Source organism: Oryzias latipes, chromosome 15 (assembly GCF_002234675.1).
Source record: "Oryzias latipes chromosome 15, ASM223467v1".
NCBI classification, from domain to species: domain Eukaryota; kingdom Metazoa; phylum Chordata; class Actinopteri; order Beloniformes; family Adrianichthyidae; genus Oryzias; species Oryzias latipes.
Genome location: NC_019873.2, coordinates 15,611,080 through 15,631,411, shown reverse-complemented (window position 1 = coordinate 15,631,411; position 20,332 = coordinate 15,611,080). Strand labels below are relative to the sequence as shown.

Genomic DNA, 20,332 nt, shown 5'->3' with positions numbered 1-20,332 from the left:
AATAAAAGATTATTTAATCCACCTACAGTTTCTGTCCTGAGTCTTTGTCCAGCCCCATTCAACATAACAAGTATGACCCTTTCTTGCAGATTATGAAATTGTCAGAAATATTATATTTTGTTGTCTTGGTTCCCGGATATTCCTGCCCAGTTAACAAATACAGAAGGACTTCAACCAATACAGAAAGGACTTCAATCTGCATGTGATGAAATGACCACAAACAGTTGTTTATGGTACTTGCACAACATAAAAAAACTAAATTTGCAAGGTTCTAGCTAAAACTAAGTACAAAAGCTTGTAGTTTACAAACTACAGCAGCCAAAAAATACACAGGGTAATCATTTTAGTGACAATTAAGGGAAATGTCAAAGGTTACAAAATCAGAAAAATGTCAATGGATGCATTCCATAAGCAGACTAAATAATTGTTTAGTTGAGTTGTTGTGTTATCAGAACAGTGACAAATGATTCTTCTAAATTTAAATGCTCACCTGTTTCCATATTATATAATAAATGCAATACAGGACTCTGGAAAATGACAAGTTAGAAACTTTTATTTTAAATGGGTTGAGACATTACATAATGATGGGACACATCTACCAATAAGAAGAAAAAGAGTCCTGTTGCCCCCACTAACCAATGGACTTTTTGTACTAGAAAATATGAAACTGGTATTGTTACTTTTTACCTGCAAATCTAAACCTAGATCCTTTCCATCAACTCAAAAAGTGTTATCATAGAATCAATCACAGCTCAGCAATTGCTTAAAATGGTTAGTGGTTAGAGTACAGAGAGACATTTTAAATCCAGCTTTGCAAGCGTTAAATCAGATATGAGGTGACCTTCGGCCAGTGCCCAAAACTCCTATAAACCATGTTTTTATCATGCAGCCTCATTATACACGTAGACGCTGTCCAGGTCACAATGTTGTTCTTATTTTCTGCAACCACATGGACTTTGTTGGCTCTTATTTTCACCATTTTGTTACTGTGAGTGTTTTGATTCTGGTTAAGTCTCGTTCCTCCTTCTCTAAAGATAACTTTTCAAAACTGTCATCTAAAGATGTCCTATTTTTTTCTACTTCTTGAATGTAGCTTTGGAATCTGGCCTTTTAGGATTTTCCAAAATATGGGCATATCCGGGCCAATGCCTATGCCCTATGTTGGAAATCTCTTGCAACAAGGAAAGGTAGGCAAGCAAACAGTTACTAACAGTTCTGAGATCTATCCTTTTGTTTTATTTATAAAGCTAAAAGTTACTTCAGTAAAAACCAGAAGTGGCTCAGTCCTTAAAATGTAATGATTTTGAACACTAAAGACTCATATGAGTGATGTAACTAAATTTTTGTGGACAGTGTAAAACAGTCCAAGTTTCTATTTAATTTCATCTTTTTATGCAAATTCAATTCAAGAAAAAAAAGTTGTTGTCATTTACATTTTTTTTTGTCTTTAATTAAAGCAACATGGCCTGATTCTGTTTTTGAAACATTGTCTTCAAGATTATTTTAGCCATGATCTTATCTATTTGAATTTATTTCTGTCATTTGAAATAGGGATTTTTTGAATTTGATCATGAATGCCAGACCAAGTATGGAGATGTCTGGGGGTGAGTAAATACATGATTGATGATACTCAAACTGACATAATTTATATAAATATTCAATTAAAAGTGACTTCTAATCATGAAAAAAGCGCAAAAACAACTAGTAAAAGCTTGTTGTGCTTGTTGTTATGTTAAGCAGTTGTTGTTTGTTTTAGGTTTCAGAATTAGTTTTGTGTCCTGTGTTTTCTCAGATTAATAATTAAAAAGTTACTTTTTCTCTTCTCTTTCTTGTTCTTTAAATTTTCTTTTTTAGAGTTTTTGAAGGACGGCAACCAATCCTAATGGTTGCAGACCCAGAGATTATTAAAACAGTGATGGTGAAAGAATGCTACTCAGCATTTACAAACCGCAGGGTAAGAGATTAAAGGATCTGTAGTAACTGGGTTAATATTTTCTTTTTAATGATGGCAATGAGTGTCATACGTCACACAGTCAGGCCGCTAACAGATTTAGAATTGATAACTCTGCTGAGATGTGATTTAGCTCTATTACATTATTCGTAAACTAAATTTGTGCTTAGAAGATTTAAAAGTAAATAGCAACCTTGGTAGACCCCTCCTCAAAAGGACCCAGGATTTTTTTCCCTTCACCCACTCAACAATCTGCGAGGTGCCAATACTCATATCAGCCCCTCCACCCTTTACTGCCAACTGTCACAGTGCACACTGAGGGTCCTGGCTAGATGAAGCCAACAGAACATCTACAAAACAGCAGAGATTAAAAACCTGGCCCAAACCAGACTCCCTCCAGCTGATCTTTAAATTATTATTGTTGAAAATTCTGAACAGAACCACATAAAAAGGCATCCCCGCTGAAATCCCATAAACACAAGTTTAACTTAATTTAGACAATTCAATCCAAACCCCATATTCCCACCTCCCACAGAATATTTCTGATCGCTGTACATGTTGTTTAGAATTTTTTTGAAGGTGACGGACCACTGACTGAAGCAGTTGCTTCTGCTAAAGATGAAAAGTGGAAAAGAATTCGCAGCTCATTGTCTCCGTGCTTCACCAGTGGAAGGCTCAAACAGGTTGTTGGTTTGTTTCAGTTTTCACTGTCAAATCTCTATTAAAAACATATCCTTTATTATGCTTTTCTTAACTGTTAATTTTTTTTTCCAAGCAATGTGTTTCAGAAAATGTAACAAAATAAAAAAATATATTAAGAGAATACAGTTTGGGCTTAAGATTTCTCTTAGTAAATTATGTATCAACTTTACTCTTTTGCGTCCTTCTCAAGGTTTTCTCCATTGTATCTCGCTATGCAGACCGACTTGTGGAAAAACTTGGAGAAACGTATTTAAATAAAGCCATTGATATCAGACAGTATGTTGGTAATCTCTTAAAAGCTTTCATTTGAGATTAATGTCAAATATGGTCCCAGTGAAACATGATAAAGTATGTAAATAAAGATGTAATGCTACAAACACGTTTGTTTCTTTTTTCCAGATTTGTGGCTCCATATACTTTGGATGTTGTGGCCAGCGCGTCTTTTAGCGTGGATCCAGACTGCATAAATAACCCAGATGACCCTATTAACGTTCAGGCCCAGAAAGCTACACGTTTTAATTTTTTGCCAACAATTCTACAATGTATTTCCTTAGTATTGGTGTTATTTTGTAATCTCATTTGATCTTATAGCATGAATAATAAGTGTTGTTCTCTCTTTTGCAGCAATTATTCCCTTTGGTGGTCGTCTGCTCAAGCTCTTCAAAATTGAAACCCTACCCTCAGCTAATGTGGAATTTTTCATTGACATCATAAGAAATTTAAAAGATCAGCATAAAACAGGTAAAATGGTAAGCATTTCTCTAATATTAAGTGAAAAATCTGGTAAAGATGATTTAATAATGCAGATGACATTTTTAAAGGTGTTCTGCGTGGTAAACAGCCTTGCACTGTTAAAGCAGAACAAATTTTAAAAGATAAAGGCTTTTGAGTTATTTTCTATCACAATATTTTAATAAATCTTCTATCATTTGTGTGCAAATGTAGAATCGACCAGACTTTCTGCAAGTGCTAATTGAGAGTGAGATGCCAGACGCAGAGATAAAGAACAGTCAACAGCAGCCAAGTAAAGGTGAGCTTTCACAACAACAGTATTTATTTCAGATCATATTTACCGGTATTCCACTTTCACAGAATCTACTTTAAATTCTGTCTCCTTAAGTCTTTAACAGTGTTATTATGATGTTATCACAATTTATTTAACTTGATATAAAATTAAATTACTTTGTTCAACAAATTCCCTTTCCATTATAGACCCAATCCAAAAATCCAAAAAATGGCGATTGAAAAAGAACATTTTTGTGACGTAAAATCTACAGTCAGCAGGCACCAATCTTCCTGCTCTGCTCCATTCTGATGCATCTTTAGATTAATGTGTCTTTGTTTTCCTCATCTTAGCTGGCAGGCTCTGCAGAAAATATGTCTAGAAAAGCAACAACACAGGCGTTTTGATTTGAACTAAAAACAGCATGATAATTAAAAGACCAAGGAGAATTCTTTTACAATATATCAAAAAATGATTCAAGTGGGACAAATTATTTTACATTTTACACAGTTATATTTGCTGAAGGCTCCTGACTGACGGCAGCAATACTTGTGAGTTGCAGCCAACCTGAACACAGGTTTTATTTTGTTCTTCCTTATCAGCTAAATGCTGCATCAGCTACAACATTGAACTTTGTGTTGGAGGTAAATGGTCATAGAAGCTGTAACAATATACGCAATTTTTATTTGAGTGAGAATCCAATAGAAATAACAAATCACATACTAAATGTAAGAAAATTTGCTCTAAACGTTCTGCAATACAAATGCCACGAGTTTTCTAGTTTTAGCATAAAATACGACCCTACCATTTGAGATTACAATTATTGCAAAGTTAAAAATAAAAATTGATGAAAAGATTGATTTTAAAGTTGTGTGTAGAGCAGTAAATGCTTCCTAGGCCTTTTGTGGGTTTCTTCCACGCAGCCCAAATAGGAATCTTACTAGTTCTCATTTGACTTTTACTAATTGACTGTGGTTGTGTGTTGGCATAGTCTTAGTCTTATGCTAAAAAGAACATGTGGTCTGGCTGGGTTGTGCCCCTCTTCTCACTGGTGGATGGAAGTCTAAGGTCAAGATCCACGCTATCATGACCTGATTTATGAAGATTATAAAAATAAGAATATTACAAATTATCAGAACAAAGGCTTTTTTTCCAAATGAAGAACTCAGAATTTAAAGATTAATTAGAAAAATGAGAAATAATCCAGTAAAAACAACAAATACATATAGTTGTTCATAGTCCTTACAGATACATTTTAAAACTTGAGCTGTAGAGAACATTTTTTAAACGACTTGAATCGATGTTGGACAATGTTCTGTTTGAAAGTGTCACTGACATGAAAACTGATTGCTTTTATCTTTAGGTTTGACTGAAACTGAGATCCTTTCCCAGGCTTTAGGCTTCATAGTAGGTGGCTATGATACAACCAGCACTGCCCTGTCCTACATCTTTTACTGTCTAGCCACAAACACTGATGCAATGCACACCTTGCAGAAAGAAATTGATTCAAACCTACAAAAAAACGTATGCGTGCTCTTTAAGAGTTTTTTTTAATGAAAATATTCAACTGCTTTCTAATCTTTTCATTTCTTCTCATCTATGTAGAGCTCCATTTCATATGAGGACCTTAATGGTCTGGAGTACCTGGACCAGGTTATTAATGAGTCATTGCGCTTGTATCCTGTTGCACCTCGGCTTGACAGGGAATGCAAAATGACTGTTGAGACCCAAGGCTTCACCGTCCCTGAAGGAATGATAGTTGGGATTCCTGTGTATCTCTTACACAAGGATCCACGATTTTGGAGCTCACCTGAGCTGTTCAGGCCAGAGAGGTATTCCTAAAGCAAATCTAAAGCTGTATTTTACTCTAGAAACTAAGCTCATAAGTTTTGCACACCACCATATTTAAATTTAAAATAAATGTCAGATTGTTTGGACTGTGCAGATTCAGTAAAGAAAATGAAGGGGAGCTGAACCCATATGCATACATGCCTTTTGGTCTGGGTCCTCGTAACTGCGTTGGGATGCGCTTTGCTGTCCTTATGATGAAGATGATCATTGTGCGTCTCCTGCAAAGATACTCAGTGGAAACATGCAAATACACCTTGGTAAGACCCCATTGGTATTCCCTCAGTCCTGGAGTTCAACGTCCATGCTAATGATCCTCTTACATCTGTTTGTTCTTTCAGATTCCAATGCAGTTTAATTGGATGTTTCAACCAATCAAACCTGTAAAACTGAAATTTGTTCCTAAATAAAGGAGATTTGAAAAAACTTCCATCCCCAAAAGTGATTTATTTGTGGATTTTTTCCTGAAGTGACATTTGGAATGCACTTAATATACGTCTGTTTTTTTCTTCAATTTTTGCTAAATGTAATTGACTTTTTGAAAATGGAGTTAAAACTTATTGGCATGTTAACTTGTGAATTCACTTTAGTTACTTTAAATGCATTGTGCCAACAATGACACTTTTCTTTAAAGTCCCACTCCAATCGCATTTTGATCTAATGAAGAAGCGTTCCCAGTTGCATTTGATAACCATTATGCCGTTTTTAGCCTAATTAAGTAAGCTTGTGTTGTGCAGCTAGCTCATAGCCCTTTACAACCCTCAGCTAACATTACCAGTGCAACAAAAATGGCGAGCAATGCTGCTATCCAGCCATAAAGTTTTGTGCCAATGCCAGCTCAGGCGAGGAAAATGAAGGTATTTATGTATCTATTTCTCTGCAAGTGGGTGCATCAGAATAGAATGGAATGGAGCAGGGAGGCTTTTCCTCGCTGATATTAGCTGCTGCGTCACAAAAGAGACCTTTTTCAAACATTTTTTTTCATCTGCTCCTGATTCATCCTGATTTAAATAAATAGACTCAGAAACACTGTCTTAATCTCAATTTATTTTTTACACATCCATCATGAGAAAAATTCTACAAGAACGTTATAAACACCAAAACAGTATTTTCATTGGAGCAGGCCTTCGGAGCTGCTCTGTATTTCAAATATTTTGATTTGATTAAAAGCTTGAAAACCTCTTGATCCTCCTATTTATAAGTGTAAGTAGAAAGGCACCAGTGTGTTCTCATAACTCTTTTTTTTATTTCCTCAATTATCCTTTCAGTTCAACTTTACTGACACTGTGTCTTCACTGTTACAGCATCAGAGATTCATCCCAGATCAGGAACCAATGTCTTATGTTGCTTTACATTACAAGCATACTGAATAAACAATTTATTTACATTTAGTATGTAAATATTCTATTCAATTTTCTTTCTTTCGTGTTACTGTTGTTAAAAATAAACATTATCTTTTTCTTTTAAAAGTTATACGAATGTTCTTGATGATATGAAGGACTTATAGCAGAGCTGAAAATGTCCATCCATTAATTCTCAAAACCCCTAAATCCTTTTTGGGGTCACACGCTTTCTGGGGCCACGCCCAGCTACCTTTGGGTGAAGGCAGGCAACACCCTGGATAGGTTGCCAGTCCATCGCAGGACCACACAACTGCATGCAATCACAGTCACACCTATGGACAATTTAGAGTCACCAACAATCCATGTTTCTGCACTGTGGAAGGAAGCCACACAAAAATGACCCAGATGGGACTAGATGCAGTGTCTTTCTACTTAGCAAGAGTGCTAACCGCTACAGATTTACAGCCTTCACCCTTCCAGAAAAAAATGGAATTTTTTTCTTATTATATCTAACTGTAACTGTTTGGCAAAAAAGGACACTTTATTATAGCTACTGTTTTCCATTTCTATGCATCACCTGAGTTAAGACGAGATGAAAGGGAGTGTGCTGTCTTTTTTTTTTTCATTTGTTAGAACAAATGAGCCCAAATATATACAAATACATGTGCTTGCTTTGTGTGATGTAGGGAATGAGGTGTGATCTTTACTTAGTTTTTTTTTAGTCTAAGACCAGTTTCCCTAATCCATGTTATAGTTTACAACACTTAACTTTCATGTAAAGGAAATTTGAGTTAAACCCCCAGTCAGTATGGAAAATAAAATATGACAAAATTTAGGAATTTGCAGGACTGGGCTGCTAAAGCTTATCTTTGCCAGGGTTAAAGGGTGGGTACAATCAGTCAGTTCACAACTCCATCGCAAGACAACACATCATAAAAATGTTAAAACATTAGCATAATATAGGAAAACGTAAAGTCATATGTGAGTGTGTGTGTTTCAATACTGTTTGGCGAATACATTTTATTTCATCTGTGGGCAAAAGTAGAAATAACCGGACATTCTGCATGTGCTTATTGAGAGTGTTACAGAGAGGTCATCAACAGCTAAAGAAAGTTGATTTGTTATATATCCAAATACAGATATTTCAGAGAAATGAATGTAGAAAAAATGTCAGCTAAGAGGTGGACTTATCTGCAGCACAACTGAACTTTGTGTTTGAGGTAAATGGTCACAGTGGCGAAAACAGTGAGCAGTTTTAGTGTTAGTGGTGCCAAAACATTTCCCCCTAGTGGCAACAGTTTGTAACTGTATGCAATTTCAACACAAACAAAACTGAGCAATATGTCATAGTTTGCAGGTAAGTCTTATAGAATAGCGCAGCGTTTTGTCTTAAAACGGTTACTACTAATTTTAAACACTGACCAAAAAAAAAAAAAACTACTTAGCAAGCCTTGAGCTGCACCCTTTAAGTTAAGGACATCTGGTTAATGTTTTCTTTCAAGACTCCTCCTTCTTGTGCAGGAATACTTTTTTAAAACTTGTTTTTGACGGCTTTTCCTCTATAAGACTTTGTTTCTTTGTCAATAGACTCTAAGTCGAGATGTTTTGGTCTTGGTTTCCTGGCGCCACTTGGACTTTGCTGGCTCTCCTTTTAACCATCTTAATATTGTAAGTCTGTTCATTAACGACAACTGTTTATTTGTTGATGGTAGAATATCAAAAAGTAGTGTTTTTTTCTCCACGCAGTTATGGATTGTGGCCGTACAGGGTTTTCAAAAACCTCGGCATTTCCGGACCAATGCCCCTGCCTTTTGTAGGAACGGTACCGCAACAAATGAAGGTAAACAAAGTGGGCATAACAACAGCAGAAACGAGAGATTATATAAATTACATTTTGAAGGGCTCTAAAATAACATGATTAGCCAAATGCGTGTAAGATTTGAATCATCTATGTTGAAACAGTAGAAGTCGTTTTACTATTATGTTTTAATGCATTTTATGTTCTTTCATCACTTTTTTGTGCGTAAATTTTGAGTGTACCATGCCTTGGAGTGAATCAACTACATTTCCCATCAGTATGATATAATGACATCACATCGTTTGATTGGCTGCGCCCTGACTGAGGGCTTGTTTGGAGTGTGTCTAAAATTGTATATTTCTGTGGAAACATCACACCTGTTAAGTATAAATATCACGATGGGAAAAAAATGTGCTTATAATAATAATAATAATAATAATAATAATAATAATAATAATAATAATAATAATAATAATAATAATAATAATGGAGATAAAGTAACAATTATGAGGACTGAGAGGATTTTGCTCCTTTTTTGGGGGGGAATTTTTTAGGTTTTGTCTGTTTTCCTCGTCAATCACTCCAGGTTCTTGTTATTTTTCCACAGCTGTTTTCATACCTATTAATTGCCCTCAGTGTTTTTTTGAGTGTCTGGTTTTCAAGCAGTCGACTGCATTTTGGGTCATTTGGGTCAATGAAATTTAAAACATTGAATGTTAAAAAAAAAAAAAAAATTCTATGATGTCATTTTGGAAAAAAAAGAAATCAAGAATGGCTTTCCTACCAATAATTTTAGGGTAGAAAGTAAACCAGAACAAAACGGATTCTGAAGCGGCAGAGCTTCAGAGGATTGGAAAATCAAAGCTCTAGACAAGCTCTGTTGAAATATGAATTTTACGGAAATAAAAAGTAAAGATGAATAAATAGTTAAGACAAATATACTTGTTTGTTATTCACTTCAAATTATTGTTGTGCTTAATATTTATTAATGTTACAAATGTAAAATTATTGCTATTGTTAAAATGCAATTTGAACAACCTAGTAAACCTAAGTTTACAAGAGACCACTTTTATTTTGTCAACAGTAAAAATGACTTTTATTTGCTTTCTGGTGATTTCATTATTATACGATTAATTAAATAAATTCTTAAAAATGTACAGGGTTAACATTACTGTTCTTGGAGTTACAACAAAGATATGCATTCCAAAATAAAGTAGCCCTGGTTCGAATCCCAGCTGGATCTTTCTGTGGAGTTTGCATGTTCCCCTCCTGAATGCATGTTTTTTCCGAGCACTCTGGCTTCCCCCCACTGTCCAAAAACATGCTTCATAGGATAATTGGTGACTCTAAGTTGCCCAATAGTGCATGTGAGCATGAGTGTGTGGCCCTGCAACAGACTGGTGGCCTGTTCAGGGTGTACCCTGCCTTTGTCCAACTGTAGTTCGGTTTTGCTCCAGCAACCCTGTGACCCCAAAAGGATACAGCAGGTTCAGAAGATGGATAGATGACTGTGGAGTACATTTTCCAACTTTGCTAGTGGTCAAAATGTAAAAGTCTGGAATCCTAATTGTCGATATTGTTTTAATCGACACATTTTTGTCATTTTATTTATAGGGATTGTTTGCCTTTAATCGAGAGTGTCAGGCCAAGTATGGAGACGTCTGGGGGTGAGTTGTTGCATCTTTATCAACCCTCTATTTTGTGCCAAACTCAATTTACAAAAAGGTGGCTGTGAAGATAAGAAAAGGAAAAGAAATAACAGGTGTCAATGATAAACATTTTTGTTAAAGTCTTTAACAGATCAAAGTGACAGGATCATTCTTTGTGCTGATTTTGTATTTGGACTTTATTTTATTTATTCTTTCAATAGCAATAAGTGAAAAACTGCATTCATAGTTTTAAAAATGTTGTGTCTAAACTGAGTGCTTGTAATACAAGATATCAGTAAATTTGGATGAACAGAAAGACATTTTAAATGTTTTTTATGTATGTATTAATTTCTGTTTCAGCCTTTATGAGGGAAGGTCACCATTGCTGATGATTGCAGATCCTAAGATTATTAAAACTGTGCTGGTGAAGGAGTGTTATTCTACATTTACAAACCGCAGGGTAAGAGATAAGAGGATATAATGACAAACAAGTCAACATTTTGTTCTCATTTGTGCATTGAGTTCAGAAGTTAGTTTTGCACAAAGTTAAAGAATTTCACAAATGATTAAACGTCATAAATTTAATTACTATTTCCCAATTCTAACACAATTGATACTTGTCTGTTGAAATTCGTACAAGTGCTTAAAAATATCAACAACATTCTACTGGATGCAGCATTTCCCTCTGGCCTGAAAGTCAAAACAAATTGAGATTATACAGGAATATATAGGCTAGTTGGAAATGTAAGAAAAATGTTTTTAATACACCTAATAGCTACAAAAGACAGATAAAAAAAAAATTTTAAAGAAAAAAACTACAATAAACATATAACACTTTAAAATAAATTGTAAAACAAAAATTAACATAACAGCCACTGCTGTTAAATCTCTGCAAAAAGCTTTTGACACGGTACAGCACACATTTCTCTATCTAAAATTAATGGTTAATGCAGACAAAACCAAAGTAATGTTGTTTTCAACTCTAGAAAAACACCACAGGTTTTCCCTAAAGTTTCCACTCTGGAAGAAAATGAAATTGAGGTGGTTCATGTGTACAGATATCTGGGAATCTTGAGTGATGATGCACTCTCATTCAAGCCCCACATTGAGAATCTTGTTAGGAAACTGAAATTGAAACTGGGTTTTTTATTCAGAAAAAAGTGTTGTTTTTCCTTTGGGATTAAAAAGCGACTTGTCACAGCAACCTTTTTATCCATTTTAGATTATGGAGACCTTTTATATATGAATGCTACAGCTCAATATTTGAGTAAGAATGATTCGGTGTATCACGCTGCTTTGAGGTTTGTAATAAACTGTATGGGCTCGACTCATCATTATGATGTGCTCTTGAGTGGGATGGTCTTCTCTGTCCACCAGTAGGTTCACACACTGGTGCATTTTTATTTACAAATCTCTTCTTGGACTTTTACCTTCCTACATATGCAGCTTGATCAGGCTGAGGACTGTGGAATCATATGGACTGTGTTCCAATGAACATCTGTTGCTTGCTGTTCCATTTTCCCGTACAGAACTGGGAAAAAAGGCTTTTGTCTTTTCTGCCCCCTCCATATGGCATGCTCTACTAAAAAGCTGAAAATTAAAATAACTCATTCCTCTCAATATTTTTAAATCCAGGCTGAGAATGGAGGAGAAAGTCACTTTTAATTGTACCTGCTTTACGTAAACTCTCATTTTTATATATTTTATGCTTTAAATGTTTACATTTTAATTGTAAATGAAATTTATTTTTTCCCTCTAGCAGCATTCCCTTAAAAAAGAGACTCTTAATCTCAATGGGACATTTCCTGGGTAAATAAAGTTTAAAAAAATTAAAAATTAAAAAATTAAACAACACTTAAAAAACCTTGTTAGACTGAAAATACAAAAGACTGAAAGTCTTTTGTAGTTTTTATTTTTGTCGTATTCACGATGTTACACAGTAAAGTTAGCATTAAATAAATGTTAGTTATCCAGGCATGTGTGTCAGCAATCTTTTTGATACTTGTTGCTGCCAGTAAAGTTATTTAATGTTTTTACATGATAAATTTGATATGATGAAGTTTTTATATGATATAATAAAATGTCTTAAAAGTAGTTATCATTATTTTTAATTTGAAAGAGAAGTGGCTTTTTGAGATATGCTTAGCCCTACATCCTGTTTACAATTCGTCATTTTTGGCGCTGCCTTTAGGTATTAAGTGTAGTTGTGTTCCATGATGGAGACATTAAAAAGTCTTTGTATCATATCCTTAAACATCTCAGCTCCCATCTTCTGCTCTCAGAATGTATTTGACGATGATGGACCGCTGGGCAATGGAGTTGCAGCAGTTAAAGATGAAAGGTGGAAACGAATTCGCAGCACAATCTCTCCATGTTTTACCAGTGGAAGACTGAAACAGGTTAGTGTCTTTTCTCATTTAAATAGAATCTGCAGTAATTATGTATATGTATTTATGAAAGACAGCAGATGCTGGCTAAACTACTGATTTATTCTGAACGCCCTGGGGAAGATAAGCAAATTATTAGCAGTTAGTGTAAACTTTATGACAGAATATTTTTTACAAGTGTCAAAAATGTTTCAGTGCATTTGTATTTAGGGTTTTAGATTACTACAGTGATAGGTTTTTTTTCATTCTTTATTAATTATTATTTAACACCAAGCTTAAACTTTAAGGTGTCACAGTGAAAACCATATTTAAAAAAAAGAACAACAATACATTTTTGTGGTACATTCTTATATGTTCATTGGATTCCCTATTTGAAAATTTATCAGCATAAAGCCTTTAAAAAACGCATAATTATAATGATGTTTTCTGGGGGTTTTTTGTCTTTCCAATCAAGGTTTTTCCTTTTGTTGCCCGCTATGCAGACCGGCTTGTCAATAAACTTCAGAAAATGAATTTAAATGAACCCATTGACATCAAACAGTAAGTTTTTAATTTATTTTTTTAAACTTCAAAAATCATACTTAAAGTCCAAATAAGTTTACCCAGAGAATTTGAGTTACAATACCCAACTTAATAAGCAACTTATAAAGGTCCCAATCACCTCAATAAAGGTCCTTGGAATGACTTCTTGTGTCCCTGGAGACTATTTTAGTACAGTGAATGTGTTACTTTATAAAGGAAACGGGTTTCAGGTTAATTAACCTTTGTTAAGTGGTGCAGTTTTTAACTGAAAGTTGAAAGATGGCTACTGCAGAGTCAGAAAGGGATAGACTGCAGTCTGCAGAAATAGTTGTAGACTCGGTGCTGAGACCAAGCTGGTACTCAAATTGTGGTAAACCACCACTTGTAGCCGGCACTGCTGATGTAAGGCACGCTCTTACATTTTTGAATATTAAATTCTGACCATAATTGCTGAGCATTATGGCTGAAGTAGAGACTCGTCCCATCAGAAACATTCTTCCAATTTTCTGTCGTCAAATCTAGCAAACAGTTTGAGTTGAAGACCCCGTTTCCTGTTCTGACTGTTTTTAATGCTGATTCACACAAATGCAGCTTTGTGGATTTAGTTCCATTTTTCCAACTGAGGTCTGTAAACCGAGATGGTTACAAAATCCAAGAGGATTTTTGATACCTAAAGTTATCTTTAGATATCCACATTCCCAACTGCTGTGACTGCCTAACAATGTCGTTGTTTAAACAAACTAAATTGTGAATAAAAAGACTAAAAAAACCTCATAAGCCCTTTCTTTTTCTTTCCAGGTTCGTGGCACCGTACAGTTTGGATGTTGTGACCAGCGCCTCTTTCAGCGTGGAAACAGACTGCATAAATAATCCAAATGACCCTGTTAATGTTCAAGCCATAAAAGCAACAAATTTCAATTTATGGCCAATGATTATCAGAAGTATGTCTTCTATTCTGTTATGTCGCGATCTGATTATTTGATCATTTGGCTTCAGAGACTGGTGGCTATGTTTTTAACAGCTTCATGGTGTCTTTTCAGTGATATTTCCCTTAGGTGCTCGTCTGCTGAAGCACTTTAAATTTGAAATCATACCCAGATCCAGTGTCGACTTTTTCTGTGATGTTATCAAGAAAATTAAAGACCAGCATAATGCTGGGAAACTTGTAAGTATATATTTCAAATAACAATGTTGTAGTGAACCAACATACTTCATTTTGACTTAAAAAATGCTTTTGAAAACGTAAGCGATCATCAAAGCAGTCTAGAAAAGAAAAAAAAAGTATTTCAACATAGAATATACTGTCACATTGTTATTTTAATACTAATCCTACTAAGGTAGGCCTCATTTCAAAAGAAGGAATGTCTTATATACTGTGAAAACTCAAGTATTTTGTCTGAAACAAATGTGAGTTACACATTTACTAGCATTGCTTTGGTTCTTCATCATCACAGATGATGTTCACATTTCACTGATGTATCATGTCACTGTCTGTGCATGTTTAGACTCGACCAGACTTCCTGCAGGTAATGATTGAAAGCGAGATTCCAGAGAGCGAGGTAAAGAACAAAAAAGATGAGCCCAGCAAAGGTCAGTTTTCACCAAAACAGAAACTTTTGAATATATGATGTCCTTTTAAAATCAATATATGTAGTTATTTATAAAAACTAATCAGAATTCACTTGATGTGATATACGTACTTTGGCCATTAGGTTTTATGTCCCACCCACAAATGTCTTTTCCACATTATCTCATAAGAAATAATCACATGGCCAGTTTATAATTTGTTGGGAAAAAATTTGAACAAATAATCTAAAACTGTTTTTTATGCAACTTTTATTTTGAACTTTCTTCATATATGCTGTTCCTTTCACTTATAGTAGTTGCCTAAGACATTGGAGGTAATTATGCTATTTTATTGATTCTTTGGGGACAAAAAAGGAAATTTGCATCAGTAAGAGAAAAATATTACTCACAAAGTGAAAGATCATCCTAATGGGATAGGATAACAAATGTAGTCAGCATTTTGCTGTCCAAATGTGTAAATTATTGTAGTTTGGACCATTCGTATGCCATTTTAAATAAGAAGAAAATTAAACTAACGTTTTTTTTTTTTGTTTCAGGTTTAACTGAACAGGAGATCCTTTTTCAGGCCTTTAGCTTTATCTTAGGTGGCTATGAGACAACCAGCACCACTCTGTCTCACATTTTCTACAACCTGGCCATAAACCCGGATGCAATGCACACCCTGCAGGAAGAAATTGATGCCAACCTACAAAAAGATGTACTGTGATTCGTAATCACTTGTTTCAGACATACTGTTGATAGAAAAAGCAAAAATTCATAAAATTGTGTTGCTCTCTGATCCCTAGGTTCCAGTTTCATATGATAAACTGAATGGTCTGGAGTACCTGGACCAAGTTCTTTGTGAGTCACTACGTTTAATTCCCCCTGCCCCTTTACTTGATAGGGTGTGCAAAAAGACCATGCAGATCAATGGTCTCACCATCCCAGAAGGAACAGTGGTTGGGATTCCTGTGCATCTTCTACACAGGGACCCACGATTCTGGGACTCCCCTGATCTTTTCAGACCGGACAGGTAAATCTTACGAGAAAAGAACACTTTATAAAATTTGCTGTGCAAATTCCATCTGAGCTGTCTGTTTACAGGTGGTAATACTGAGACACAAAAAATGTTCTGTTATTAAAACAAAGTTTTATTTTGCAGTACTCAGAAATATGCTCTAAATGTTTGGTCTCTGCAGATTCAGTAAGGAAAATGAGGGGGCACTGAACCCGTATGCGTACATGCCCTTTGGCCTGGGTCCTCGTAACTGTGTTGGGATGCGCTACGCAATCCTGGTCATGAAGATGGTTATTGTGCGTCTCCTGCAAAACTACACCCTGGAATCATGTAAAGACACCTTGGTGAGACATTAAAACCCTTTGGCACTTTGACTGTAATGGTGCTCTGCAGTCACATCACTGATACATTCGCTTCTGTGTTTCTTCAGATTCCAATTCAGTTTAACTGGAAGTTTCAACCTCTCAAACCCATAAAACTCAAGTTTGTCCCAAGAAAACGCTGATCCAAGAGGGAAACGTCCCCCAATGTTATTCATATTCCTTTCATGATTGATTTCTAGCATGTTAAGATAATTATAAATCAATAACAGTGAAGTATTATGGCCTGCACATTTACATACATTTTACATCAAACTTTCTGAATCACGTGTTTTCACATCAATGTTTAATCCTAATATATACAAAACATGCTTTTGTTATATTTTTTGGAAAGATTATCATGCAGCACACAAATTTAGTTAATTTTCAAAATATTTCAATTATTATAAACATCAAATAAACTCTTTCCTCTTTAGAAATTGTGAGATAAAAGTGTCACTAATACTGCTTGTTCATTTCATGGCATCAATGTATTGTTGATCTATCATTAAAGAGGTAACACAAAGAAATGTAATGTTTTTCTGATTTATCTGGTCTCTAATGTGCTCATTCAAATAAAATGCTGCTATTTGGGTTTAGTGGAACAACACCTCAATGTTTCCTTAATTCACAGGCCCTATTCAGATCAGTAGGATATGATTTTCGCACAAATCAAAAACAATAGTTATCCAGTCACATGACTTGCTCCTGCAACTGCAAAAACTAAATTTCTAAATTCAGTTAAAAAAAGATATTTGTACAAAATGCTTGTGAGACATTAGTTTAAACCTGTAAAGCCCACTACTTTAAAGAATTGACAGAAAATTCCAATATTTGGGGAATTTAGATGTTTTTTCTTAAACCCTGTCACTAAAACTACAAAAAAATGTGTAATGCCATTTTTTATGACATATAGATAATATCTGTCATGATACTTTGGGTGATTCAAGTTTTTGCTCACAACAATGTTAGTTTAAGATGGAAGAATATTGATCTGGGTGTTAAAAAGACTCACCTTATTTACCCACTGTCTTAAATTAGTTAATAAAAGTGTTTTTTTGAGATTTCATGGAAGCAGCCACCAGGAAAAGTCTTTCTACTGCCCCTGCCTGATGAACTATAAGGCAGAAAACATTGACCAGGTTGTGTACAATGGGTTTTTAAAGAAAGTGTGGATCATACTAATGAAATAAGGGGCTCTTATTTATCAAATATAGTATGACTATAGGGTTATTTTTTCTTGGAATTATATCACTGTGAAGCCCTTTGACCTATCAAAACGCAGAAAAGGAAATGGTTTGGTCTCACACGCTCTAAACATTTCCTCTCAATCAGAGCAACTTCCCCAAACCCTCGTGATCCAAACGTGGGAAATGGTGTATCATGGTGATTGCAGCTTCAGGGTCATTGATAGTTCAGAGGGATGGCTTTTCTTCTCTTTTATTGCTGTTTGTGTTTGCCCAAATATGGTGCATGGAGAATCTGGTTTTGCAAGTTTATTGATTGCTTATAATGACTCAGATAAGACAACCGATAAGCACTCTAATTTGACAGACACTAAATACAAAACCACACAACTGACACATGCAGGCAAGCCTTGTTTGGTAAAACCTGACATGAGAGGAGGAGTAAAGTTTAACTGAATTTACAGCTTGGTGTGGTATATACAAGGCACGTGAGCGGTGCGTCAATGTGTTTAACAAACCCTTTGCTGGAAAGCAAAGTACAACTCCAATTCCAATTTTTTTGACAACATTAAAATAGTTCAAAGTGATGCATTTTACAACTAAACACATATAGTCTTTTTTAATATGATTGCGGTAAGTAAAAAAGAATGTTGGAAAAATTTACTCGGAATTTCATTTTCAATTGTACTGAGTTAGAATTTGCACTAAAGACGATCCAGTTTTTTTTAATTGTTGCTTTTAAGTTTTTTAAGATGAAAAAACTAAAACATACTGTTTAATAGTCTGGAATAATATACTTGAAAAAGTTAACCCAAAATCAAAATTGCATTTAAGAGAAAGACTCAAGCCATTTTCATCTAATGCTGTTCTTTCTAGTTTCACTAGCTTTTATGTATGTTCTCTGTGGCTTAGGTAGTATTATGGTATGGTGGTTAGTGCTGTTACCTTATCAAAAATGCTTGTGTGACTGAAGGCATTCTGTGTCAAGTTTGAGATTACTTTACTTGTCCTTACATCTGTTGTTTACACCATACTCCCATTAAATTCAATTTGAACAATAGGAGGTCAATCCTTTGGTCAGTGCAATGTTGTTCTTTAATGGACTAGTGACCTGTTAAAGGTGTGGTCTTTCACTCTCACTGTGCTCTATTTTTTTTAATATAAATTCTTCTGCTCTCCTAATTTAGAAATGCTGCCATAAAAGGAAAGCTTTCAGTGTACCCTCAGCATGTAAAGATATTGTATTATTTCTAAGCTCCACAAATTTATAAACGGAACACATTCACTCCATTACCCAATTTTAATTTCTTGTTTATTTACTTGTGACTGTTTTAAATTTTGATTTTTACTGTTCAAATAGGATTTTCAAAGTTGTTAACCTATAACAGTGGAACCTCATTGTCTTTTCTTGAAAAGTATCATTCTTTTCAAATAGGTGCATCAACTTCTATTACAAACAGTAATAAATAGCTCATATTATGAAAGGAACCCACCTGCGTCCAACAATATCCAGGGCAGGGTCCAATGACCCCATGACTCCATGACCCTGTGACCCCAAAAGGGATTCAGTGGGTTAAAATGACGTATAGATGTGAGTTTAAGCCTGAATCTTGGTACATCAAACTGGATGCTGTGATTGTGAAGAAATGACTCCTTGTTGGTTAAAATAAAGAACTTTTCACATTTTCTGGAAAGCTTCTCTGTCATAGGTAGCATATTGTGAAAATATAAAGATCTAACAAATCCAGACTAATACTGTGTCCAAACAGAGTTACAGAAGTGTACTTTGTGTTTTTTATACAACTTTTGCTGCCTCTGCAAATGTTAGTTTATGATTGAATCATTTTCTTAATTCTCTTTTAATTTCCTCCTTTTAAATCACGTTTCTGCGTGGTTCTCCGCATAGACATTTCCCCCATACATGTTCACAGTCCAGCTTTTCTTCTTCTAGAAAGAAGAGGAACATGTGGGAAATCTACGTGCTTTACAGAGAGGCTTTTGCCTCATAAACTTGTAAGAAAAGAAGCTGTTGAATTCAAGAGTTTGTTGCTTGTAAAAGTCTATTTGTCCTCCCTAAAAGACAAAGTTTTAAACAGGACAAACTGCTCATCACTCCTGTTGTCAAATACTTATACTGGCTACCAGTTAAATTAAAAAGATATGCTGCACACCAATGAAAAGGCTTTCTTGTGAGCTCATTTTCCTCACTGAATCAATGTTTGTTCTTTACTAGCACCTTTGTTTAAAATGGTGAATCCTCACTGTTTCATTCAACTTGGGTTTACATTGATTTAATGTACTGCATTTCATTTTTGTGATAATGTGTTATCATCATTTTTACAATCTGTTTTTACTGTGTATATTTGACAACTTAAAAACTGGGTTTTGATTTTGTAGTGTCCGTGAACACTGAATTATGTTGACTATGTTTTTAACAGCAGAAAAGCCTTACCTAAAGAAATTTGTAAGGCCTAAAATGTTTTGACCATTTTTAAAGCATGAATTTAACCAAATCAAAATGTCCTATTTAAAAATAATAATATTGGAAATATCAAAAAGATATTGTGACTCGTAAAAAGGAATTTCTCTATGCAGACCTGCACTCTTGGCTCACAGAAAGGCGGCCTTGGTTCAAATCCCTGTATGCAAGTGTGTTTTTCCTGCACAAGCAATGGCTTTTCTAGGGGCCTTCTGGTGTCCGTCCACAGCCAAAAAGAAATTTTACAGTTGGTAAAAGATCAATTGGTGACTCTATATCCTCTCTTAGAAATGAGGATGTATGGTTATTTCTGTCTTTGAGGGGCCCTGTGATGGACTGGTGAACTATCCAGGGGCCCCCTCTCCCTGAACCAACAGGGATAGGCTCCAGCAACCCTTAAGACCTTTCACAATACTTAATGAAAAAGAAAGGGATTTGATTAAATAATCTTCTTTCTCAGAATAAAGGAGCAAAGTTTTGCTGTTTTTCTTTCTTGCTTCTTGTAGTCTTTGTTTTACAA

The 20,332-nt window shown here is 35.0% G+C and overlaps 2 protein-coding genes across 4 annotated transcripts; both read left to right on the top strand.

Annotated features, from left to right (window-relative positions):
- The first annotated feature begins 129 nt into the window (after positions 1-129).
- Positions 130-5,936, top strand: LOC101157802 (cytochrome P450 3A30). Of its 2 annotated transcripts, none has more exons than XM_011484276.2 (13): positions 130-988; positions 1,094-1,187; positions 1,552-1,604; positions 1,855-1,954; positions 2,518-2,634; positions 2,844-2,929; positions 3,053-3,195; positions 3,278-3,402; positions 3,599-3,683; positions 5,020-5,180; positions 5,262-5,488; positions 5,584-5,764; positions 5,846-5,931. In XM_011484276.2, the coding sequence occupies exons 1-13, from the start codon at positions 873-875 to the stop codon at positions 5,912-5,914; spliced, it is 1,557 nt and encodes a 518-aa protein (XP_011482578.1). In that variant the 5' UTR covers positions 130-872; the 3' UTR covers positions 5,915-5,931. The 2 variants fall into 2 exon arrangements, with proteins under 2 accessions (XP_011482578.1, XP_004077085.2); XM_004077037.4 differs by having other exon boundaries at positions 438-988; positions 5,602-5,764; positions 5,846-5,936.
- Positions 5,937-8,158: 2,222 nt separating this feature from the next.
- LOC101155538 (cytochrome P450 3A30) lies at positions 8,159-16,681 on the top strand. 2 transcript variants are annotated; one of them, XM_023963338.1, is made up of 14 exons: positions 8,159-8,204; positions 8,435-8,515; positions 8,594-8,687; positions 10,260-10,312; positions 10,655-10,754; positions 12,577-12,693; positions 13,136-13,221; positions 14,002-14,144; positions 14,244-14,368; positions 14,709-14,793; positions 15,327-15,487; positions 15,576-15,802; positions 15,969-16,131; positions 16,218-16,681. In XM_023963338.1, the coding sequence occupies exons 2-14, from the start codon at positions 8,448-8,450 to the stop codon at positions 16,290-16,292; spliced, it is 1,497 nt and encodes a 498-aa protein (XP_023819106.1). In that variant the 5' UTR covers positions 8,159-8,204; positions 8,435-8,447; the 3' UTR covers positions 16,293-16,681. The 2 variants fall into 2 exon arrangements, with proteins under 2 accessions (XP_023819106.1, XP_011482576.1); XM_011484274.3 differs by lacking the exon at positions 8,159-8,204 and having other exon boundaries at positions 8,350-8,515.
- Positions 16,682-20,332: the final 3,651 nt, after the last annotated feature.